This window comes from Cygnus atratus, chromosome 16 (genome assembly GCF_013377495.2).
Source record: "Cygnus atratus isolate AKBS03 ecotype Queensland, Australia chromosome 16, CAtr_DNAZoo_HiC_assembly, whole genome shotgun sequence".
NCBI classification, from domain to species: Eukaryota; Metazoa; Chordata; class Aves; order Anseriformes; family Anatidae; genus Cygnus; species Cygnus atratus.
In genome coordinates this window covers 556,371-566,447 of record NC_066377.1, presented here as the reverse complement: position 1 = coordinate 566,447, position 10,077 = coordinate 556,371, and the positions used below count along the sequence as shown (strand labels likewise).

The 10,077-nt window shown below is 46.3% G+C and overlaps 1 protein-coding gene across 1 annotated transcript in view; it reads right to left on the bottom strand.

Moving 5' to 3' along the window:
- Positions 1-389: 389 nt before the first annotated feature.
- CTNNBL1 (catenin beta like 1) overlaps positions 390-10,077 on the bottom strand; it is a 48,225-nt gene continuing 38,537 nt past the window's right edge. Inside the window, exons 14-16 of the mRNA XM_035567209.1 lie at positions 6,728-6,865; positions 6,049-6,121; positions 390-641 (exon numbers count right to left, since the gene is read on the bottom strand). Coding sequence (XP_035423102.1) covers positions 553-641; positions 6,049-6,121; positions 6,728-6,865 — 300 coding nt within the window. The 3' untranslated portion in view covers positions 390-552. The remainder of the gene's footprint in view (positions 642-6,048; positions 6,122-6,727; positions 6,866-10,077) is intronic.

Below are 10,077 nucleotides of genomic sequence, written 5' to 3'. Positions count from 1 at the left end.
TTCTGACTCACCTTGGGGAAGACTTAGCAGGAACAGCTAAAGTGGTTGTAGCTCCTGGTTTGTGCTCTGACAGAGACCGACAACCCGCTGAAGAACAGCTGAACTGGACACATTCCAACCCAACTCCTCAACCTCCCCAGTTTTCATCAGTAAAGTGGGTTGTACATTTTCCTTAGTGTATTGGGCTGGAGTAACATGCTACGGTCGTCTTGAGCTATCTGTGCTTCCTCTTTACCCTGCTTCTAAGCATTATACTGTCATATTGTTTTGTGCTCTGATCACTGCTGTTGGACTTTGGGGAAAAAAAATGAAAACATCTCTGAGATGCCCTACCGCAAAGCAAGCAGCTGTAGTCCCACTCATAGTAGACTTAGATAACAAACAAGGAATTAAAAAAAAGCAAACTATATTTAATATCTCCAAAATCCCATTTAGAATAGTTTCATAGAAACATCATTTTTATCGTGCAATCAGGGCTGGAAGAGGGCAGCAAAAGAAGAGAGCCAGACGCTGCATCCTCCTAGGGAAATACAGAATTCAGCCGCCAAGTCCTCAGAAATTCTCCAGCAGGTCCATGATCCGCTTCTGCTCACTCTCCCGAAACTCCTGGTTCTTCCCATCCCCGATGTTCTCTGCATACTCTGTGGGAGAGAAAGCAGACAGAAAAACAGACTTTGAGTAAGACACTAATGAACAATGGCCAACTTCTCTTACAGAGGTATCACAGCAGAATCTAAATCTGTGTCCACTGCCAACAACTGAATGGGAATTTATGTAAGGAGCACTGATGGATTTTTTTCCCCAATCTCCAGGGTTAAAGCTTTGTATAATAAACATCTACTGACCCCTCATTAAAATTTTGTAGCACACAGAGACTACAGCAAAAACATGCTGCTCTCATCATTAAGGACCACAAGAAGCAAGCAGACACTCGGAAACGTTACCCTTTCCCCAGAGTCTAACCACAACGAGAGGTGACGGTGTTCTTCCCAACCCTCGCACTATCCCCGAAGGAGGAGCCCACTGGCAGCTGTTTAAAACTGGACAGCTGTAGCACTCACCACTTGAAGCCCAAAAAACCCAGAACAGCCCTGGACATCGGTAGCTTTCCAGGTCCCTTTTAACTCCACGTATCATCCAGGAAGGTCAGGCAGGAGCCAATACACACACGTCTGTTACACTTTCCTAACCTTAGGTTTAACGTGTCTGTCTCCCAAGCACCCTGAATTGGGATTTTTGTAAAACTAGTAAAGTGGAGATAATTCCTGAATCTACAAGTGCTTTTAATCCATATGGAAGGAAACACACCAACTAACTACAGAGCAAACTCCCTGTCTTCAGCTAGACCCCGATCAAGGTGTTGCTTATCCATGCACATGGCCAAACACTGCACAACAGAAATTCCCTCTGCAGCTCTCCTTCCTGACATTCGTTTAAAGCTGGCAGCTCTCATTCCCTTGCAAGCTTGCTCCCTCCTGCTAACAGAACCTACATATTCAAAGGTGGCTTAAAAAGAAAAAATAAAAGGCAGATTTTGAGCTGCAAAAGCAAGGACCTGAACAAATCTTAGTAAATCAGGAGCAGACTGCTTGGTTAGACAGTGCTTTCCAGCCTCCGCCTTCTCTCATTCTTTCCCTTCTTCCTAAACAAACAGAACAGCTTGTATTCAGCATCTGAATAGTAACTTGCTGTAGAAAGTTTGCTTTAATATTTATACGTTCAGCACTGCTACATGCCTCTGAGCTCCATCAAAGCCTTTATTATAAGAGCACTGAAAGGAGTGAGGACAGGGAGAAGTTAGCTGATGTGGGAGTCTCCCCCCATGTGTGTACTCTCTCTCTCTCTCTCCACATACAAAAAGCAGAATTCTTTGCCAAGGCCTCTGGGAGAAATCCTTTTAATATTTATAAACTGCTACAGTACCTGTAACAAGAGCAGGTGGAGAGCACTACGGTTTGCTGCAAGTGAACCTGTCTGCCTCTCAGTCCTGGAGAAGGGGGACGAGCGCAGGGAATTCTTCCTTCAGAGGGCGGAAAAGCTCTCCATCACATGGAACGCAGGCAGCAGCGAGCTCATGGAGCTGCTCATTGCAGCTGCTCAGGAGCGCTCGGTGAGCTGCCTGCACACCAGCTAGCTGCAGAAGGGCAAGGCCCCGGGGGCAAAGGGCTGCATCGCAGGGACCGTAACCTGCCGTCTTCCTCTGGTGGGAGATGAAATGCGGCGCGGCAGACACAGGGTTACTTTCCCAGGAAAACAAGCCGGCAGAGCCGAGGCAGCATTTAGCTCAGGTCCTCCTGTCCCCTTCGGGCAGTATCAGAGCGCTTTCTGTCGAACAGCCTTGGCCCCCCCAGGGAGCAGGGCGAGGAGCAGGCTCTGTCCCCAAACGAGACCTTTCCTGTGCTTTGTCAGAGTAAGTGCCTCTGAAACAGATGCAGCAACTGCAGCTGCCTTTGTTTATTGCAGCCCAAGGGCAACGCTTTCCTGGCTGCCGCTACATCTTGACAGCTCAGAGCACCCAAGCGAAAGGAGGGACTCCTCCAGCTGGCTGCCTGGTGGCAGAGCCCCGAGGGCCCCAGGGGGCTGCACCCAGCGGGCAGGGCTCTGCAGAGCGGCCGCAGGCAGGGGGCTGGTGGCCCAGCTGGGCCGCTTGCCCACTGGCCACTGAGGGCCTGGACCACAGCACAAGCGGTGGAGCTGCCACTAAAGCCACTGCCCCTCTATTGTCCCACTAAGATGGCAAAAGCAAGCCACGAGTAATTCCTCTCATGTTTTCCGAAAGTTCAGCATTTTTCCTCCTAAATATTTAGGTTTCATAAGACTAAAAGCCCAGTGACTCCCAAGGCAGACTGTTTACTGGGCTACCAACAGTTGTCAATATTAATTTGAAAAGACCAGATAAAGCCCCCAGAACCAGGTTAAAAAACACATCATCCAATGAGATTTTATGTATTTACTTTCTTATTTAAAATTCTACCGCTTCAGTGAGACAGCAAAAATCAAACGTAAGCTCCCCCTGCCAACAGTTAAACAGAGCTTACACATTTCTGTAGCTACACAAAGGGAAAGGACCTAAGATTGGTTTCTGCTTCATTAGACAAAATACAATGGTTACAGAACAGTAAAAATCAATAGGGAAATATTGAAGCTTGTAATGGATAGTGGAAGCTATAAAGCCTGCACATACTGAGGGACCACAAACGCCAAATTTAGCATCGTCCTTAAAACATACTTACCCTCTCTTTCTGATTACACATGCTAACAGGTTTGGTTCAGCGTTCGGTGGGTATCCCTCCCCGCCACCTCCCTGACGTGCCCGTTACCTGGCCCAAGCCCAAGGTTTAACCAGGCCTCGCATGCCCGCGCCTCCCCTCCCACGGGGCTGCTCTGCCGCAGCAACCTGGCCGGGCAAGGAGCCACACGGCCACTCACAACCCGCACACCTTCACGGCCTGCACTGAGCACCGCCGCCTGGGGAGGTGCGTGCCTCGCTCCCTCTGATGGGGGAGACGCAGACCAAATGCCCCCGACGCAGGCACGGCCTCCTGACGGGGATCAGTCTCCCTGCAAAGCGCCCTCCCAGCCAACGCGCACCGTTCAGCCGTGTTCTTCCTAAGAAGAAGCTAACCGTCCCATTGCAAGTAACGCTCGATCTTCAAGCAAAAGGAACTGTAGGAGGACTGGTCAGCCTGCAGAAATGCATTTAATGAGCCTTCAGTTATTCCCTGCCCACTCCTCCCCCCTGAAAGTCCTACCGTAAGAAAGCAGTCCTGCTTCCTCACTTGCATCATAAACGACTCTGAGCAACCCCAAGGGATCCATCAGCTGTCAGGTTGCCAGAGAAACATGGAGAATATGTAGGCCATAAAAACCTAACTAAAAAACCAAGCACCTAATTAGTATGCGAAAATAGAAAATAAAAACTGAACAAGAGCAAAACACTGAACAAAAAGTAAAAATAAACCAGCCCTCATCTGTCCTAAGAGCACGCCGGAAGCCGGACTGGAAATGTTTCAGCCAGCGCTGAAGGCTCCCAACATCCCAGTCATTTTGAATATAATCTCCTACGTTCCGCATGCCAGGTAATTTCAGAAATCCCCTAATGGCCTGCAGCCCGTCTGGAAGGCATGCTTTCAGGGTCCAAAAACAAACCAGTACTTCAAACAGACAAGCTGTGTTCAATGAAACAGCTCTTCTGGAGAGGCAAATACTTATCAGTGGTATAACTTGATAAAAGCTGGTGAATCTACACGGAGGAGATATTTGAACATAAGGGTGTAAGTCCTATAGAAGACTAAATGTCACCAGCACAGGCTGCAGGTAAGCTCTATACTAGTCCTACCTGCCAGGAATCTTTTGGCACCCCATTCCAGTGCTTCACAAGGGCCCACCAACAAATTCATTTCCGAAGTTATTGACAACTGTGAAGGCACAAGTCCCTAAAACTGACAAGTGTGACAGCTGGGGAAGAGCTGAAAGACAGCCCCAAATACTGTATCCATCACCTGTATTATTAACATGCCATTTAAGGTCTCCTTAGGAAGTGAACGTATCCCTGCTGAGACTCCTGAAATTGCTGCACAATCTGTACTTTCTATAAGCAGCTTGCAAGACATGATAAAGCCATAGAAAAAGTTTCACAATGCAAGTCACCGTCTGTGGGAAAAAAAATCAGATGAAATTTTAATGCAGCTGCCCTTCAGTTCACGAAGGTAAGCTCAGTATGTAAATCAACAAGCCATGGAAGTGAACATGAGGCGTGTGCGCAGACAAATCTCCCGGGTACCTGTGGCCCAGGTCAAGTGTGGGAATCTGAACGCGGTCACGCGTCATGTCCTAAGTTGCAAATGGGCAGTTTGGAGGCAGGAATTGTTAAGTATCATAACTGAAAGCAGAAAAGACATCCTTTCCAGTCCCACTCCCCTCCCTGTTCATCAGCAGGCATCAGCTTGAACTTGCTGGAAAGGACAAGGGCCAAAGATCGCCTATAGCTGCAGGTTACCTCGCGGTGTCAGAAAATCACTCCTATTTCTTTATACCAGCTATCTTTCTCATCTCCTCTCTTTCCTGCATATGTGAAGGGAGAAAAACAACAGGATCTGCAAGAAAAAAAAAAGGCTGCCTCTACCTCCCACTGTTGAAGGGAAAAAAGAAAAGGCCAGGAGCACTTCGTTGTTATTCCCTAAGAAAGCAGAGACATCAAAACAACGCAACGCAGAGCCCAGTACCCCAGAGATGCTGCTGACTTTCCTTCCTCTTCAGAAGAGAGACACTCCTTACTCTTCACCGAAAACAGCACAGCCTCTCAAGAGCAGACACGGCCCCACACAACCCTCTGTTTACTAAAACAGGAGAGGCATCTCCTGGGGCAGCAGATCAGCGCTGCTCTAGCCACGTCTCACAGCTCAGAGGGGGCTGCGGGGGGAGTCCCGAGTCCTGTCCTCCTCTTCCCCTGTCCAATGGCTGCTTCTGCTGAAGGACAGCAGGCTACAGATCAGAGCCACAGCTCAAATAAGCATTGCTCTAATTCAACATAAGCATTCAAAATAACAAGCAGTACTTTAGAACCAGGATTGCAAATCACAACAGCTACATTTTAAAGCTACAGAGGATACTTTAATGCTATAATCCATATTAATCTGACACTAAGAGCAAGACAAATACACCGTGGATACTAATACGGTGCAGATGGTAAAGTGCAGGACCATGTTAATGAAAGATGAGACTCCGCTGTTCCTCCCTCTAGCATGCATATACACTCCTCTTAAATATTTACTCTAGTGTTAAAGTCAGCAGCAAGTCCCAGCCAGTCTGTAGCTGATGGCAACAAAGTGATGTGGTGTTACGTGACAACAGCGAGCATCCTCACTCCGAGGTAAGGCATGCCTCTTATCCCAGTGATTCCAGCCCTGCCCAGATCTCAGAACGTAACTGCCGCATGAAGCTGCTCATGAAGTCAAGGAGAATTACATGTGAAGGCTCATCCTACCAAGTGATGACCATGCTGTTCCTGGTAGAGAACGAGACACGCGTAGGAATATCTGAACTCACCCTTTAGAATGTGTCGAACAATTTTAATGGAGCTGCCCCTCATGTTCAGAATCTGATGAACTCTTTGACGAATCTGATCAGGGACAGGAAATAGAAGAAAGTAATCTTCAACAACATAAAACCATGCACAACCCCACTTTTTTCAACTTTCTTTGAGGTGCAAGCAGAAACCCCAAGCACCACAAAACCCAACTCAGCCTTGCTAGCCCACAGCCCTAGAGCACCCACTTAAAAGCATTCAGGAAGACATGTGGCACAGGCACAAGTAACCACATAATAAAGTCACAAATGCATCCGTGACAGCAGAGCAGCAGTATTTTGCATAGTTCAGGAAAAGTCACCTGATACAGTCTGAGCCTTTGAGAGGCCTTCTGAGAGAACGTCCTCTTCTGCTGCTCTCTCAGCAGCGGTACAAATAGGGCCTTTCCATTTCAAACTGTGACCTTGCTTATGGCAGACTGTATGAGCTCAGTGATAATGATCAGCTTCTGTACCTACTATTGCCCTCCCAACTGCTATAACTTCGTGAAGTTGCATGGACACAAGCGCAATAAGTTTCCTCCCAGAAAAGGAATTATGGAAAGAGAGGATTAAGAGGTAATATTTGCAAGGATTTATTGCTTTGTTTGTATCATGGATGGAAACACAGGTGATCTGCCAACCTCGTATATAGCTTTACCTGGGGAACATTGGCATTACAGATCTCTGCCATGATGTAACAAATGAGCTGTAGAACAAAGAGACCAGCATCCAGGCGACGAAGATAGAATTCATCTTCCATGTCATCATCTATTATCTCTCCCCGACGTACCATGTCCTGTAAAGCAGTGCAAAGAAAAGGGTGTCAAGACTGGCTCTCAAAGTACTTCCCATTAGTAGTGGCAAAACAGTGGTGATATTTGTGCCTTCTTAAGAAATGCTTTGCTCCCCCAAAATATGAACATCCATACATTTCTCACCAAAGAAATACTACTTTTAATAATTAAATTCACAAAACATTTCATTCAATTTTGAACAAGGTTTTGCTATTGCTGGTTGTGAATCGTGTCCATCTGCAAATGTAAATATTACTGTAAACATACGAACTACATTCCTAAACTGAGTGATTACAGCCCCTGAATATGAAACAAACCAGTGTTTTTATTACTTGCAAGTTTTGTCAAAACAGAACAAAACCCATGTTCTTCTACTGGCCATTTGAGGGTGCTGGTAAGCAGTGCACAACATGACTCCAGCCAGCTCAAAGACCTACCAGGCTTCCAACTTTATCACCAGCTGACGAATGAGAAACCAGGTCTCAAAATTCTGCACAAGTGTAATTTTACCATTCCCAGCCCTGACCTTCCAACATCATTTGGTAGGAAGACTGACAGGGCCAAGCCTCCAGCTGGAGCACGTTGACAGAAGAGCTCTGGTTTCTGGGGCAATGGCTGAGGGCTCTTGCTGCTTCTCAGGGCATTGTCAGAACTTTCTCAGAACGGTGTTTCACTAGCGACACCTGCCCGAACGGAGTCCAAAGGCGGAATGCAAGAGGCCATTCCACCCTTCTGGTTCGGACAGAACACTGTTCAAAACACTGGCAAAAACAGCCTGGCAATAAACTCTGATTAGTTTTGTCCAGAGAAAGGCCTACTCCATCCAGAGGGAACCCACCATTACTCTTCACAGAGACCAGCAGACCAGAATAACTGATGTCACGCATGACCTTTTGTGTTTTGGGGGTTTGTTTTTTGGTTTTGTTTTTAAATAAAGGAAACAGCCTGTCAGACCCTGCTAGCTTGCTGCAACTCCGGTTATTCATTATGCAGCAGTCTGGCAGGTGGGCACACACCAGCAGAGCAATATTTTCTCATTAGAGCCATCACCAGTGAGAGCACTGTACCCGTAACGCTCAACGAGAAGTGCTTTCTCCGCATGCACATGCTCCAGGCGAACACACACAAGGTGACCAGCACCAAAGCTGATTTACGCTACCACATTTTCCTGTTTTATCAAACCAAAGCCTTTCATCTAATTATAGGTGGAGTATTTTAGGCACAAGAAAGAAAACTAATCCTGTACACTTCTCACTGGAGAGTGCAATAAATGCTCACTATACAGAAATCTGATTAAGTGACTTAGAAATGCAGCTGTTTATTGCTGCCTCCCAAAAGTGAGAGAAGAAAGCACACGTAATGAAATAGTTTTCCTTTCCTCCTAGGAATCTAGCTTGCCAATGAAAGAACAAGTTTAAAAAACAATGCCTAATTACCAATGTCATAAACACAACTGCATTGGCTATACTACAGGGTGCTTTAGCATCAGATCCTTTAGACTCCAGTATTGGCATAACTGATTTACTCCATGCTTCCGAAACCATGGGCACAGGCATGACTGCACAAAACTTGCATGCAAGCTCCTGCCAGTAAAAAGAAATCCAATTTTGTGCAAGGAGCAACATTCCCCACCCTACATCAATGCCAAATTAAATGAACCTGGTCAAATCGGGTCTCTAAAACTAATCATTGCATCTGGAAAGCCAGAGATAGGCAGCTATTCACTGAAATATCCAAAAACCCCATGTGGGAAAAAAGACAAGGCACTCATTCCCAAAACTCAACAGTGCTAAAATCCTGAACAGAAAAATATCAACAGGCAAGGATTTTGAACCGCCAGAGCAGGAAACAAAGACCATTCCTGTTCTGTATTCTGATCCAAGCACGGTGATCACAGGAGCAGGATCCAGGCAACTGTCGTCTTGATTACATAGCGAAGGCAGCAGTTACAACAGCCCCTCTTGACAGAGAAACGAGATTATTTTGCACCAGTGAATTAAGCAGATACAAATTAAAAGACAAATACAGTCTTAGGTACCTTTTCACAGTCCTTTTTTTAAAAAAACAACCTTTAAATGCTAATCTGCCTCCCAGTACAGTACCAAGTAGCCACCTTTCCACTTTGTCTCTCTTTCAAAGCTGTCAAGTTGCTAACCTCCAAATGAGCACTCAGATGCCATTTCTAATCTGCCAACAATATGTGCTGAGATGCCCCTTGCTGATGGGAAAAGACAGCAATGAGATGGGCTTCTGTGAAGCTAAAATGAGCTTCTCTCGCACTAATGAGACAGGACTGACAGGCCTCAAGGTGTCAAGCAAAGACCTAAACCTAGAGATACAATGGATCTGCCGCTGCTATGCCAGAGATCACATCTGCTCCACAGCCACTGGACTGGGGCCCAGATCTCTGCATCCTTCTCCTTCCTTACATCGTATTCACCTTTCCCAGCAAAACACAGCAAGGCTGTGTTTCTAGCAAGAAAGTTCAAAGCTTACCCCAGCCTGTTGGCCATTTCCCGGAAAAGCTCCCAGTGCAGGCAGCGCCAGCTCGGCCACACTGAGAAATCGGCACACGCTCCCGTGAACTCCGGTGTGCTCTTTTTACGGTGCACTGATACCTCCCCTGCCACCAACACCAGGCCCTGCTTTCAGTACAGTCCAGGCAATTCATCGGTCGTTCTAACCTGAACTCAAATGCTGGGCTAATACCAGTTAGGAGTCACTAGGAGTTCCACCTCTCCCTTTCAAGGATGGAATCACTTAACTGTAGCACAATTAGCATGTAATTTGTAAGTCATTATAGCGCAAAGTATCTGCTGAGAATATTTTACTGAATAAACCCGTGAGCATCATTTTTCACTGAACTGTAAAAAATATTAAACCACCCATGTCTTCTCCTACCATTTTTAGGGATCACTAAGGCTATTGCTGCCGCCTATAATTATGCCTCATTTTAGAGGGAGTTGAAAGCCAGTTTTGCACCTTTTCCTACAGGAAGGATTAAAGATTTTGAGATGGGGACAAGATACGTACTAGGTTTCATTACCTAAAAACTGAGAAAAGTGCTAAGACAGGCATCAGGTGTTAGAGACAAATGCTCGCATGTCCTTTGCTCCTAGCTTTCACGTAGCAATCAGGGTAATCATGAAGTTATCACCTCTGATCACTTCTGCATAGATTCCACAGAAGCAAATAGCTGGTTAACACTGAGATG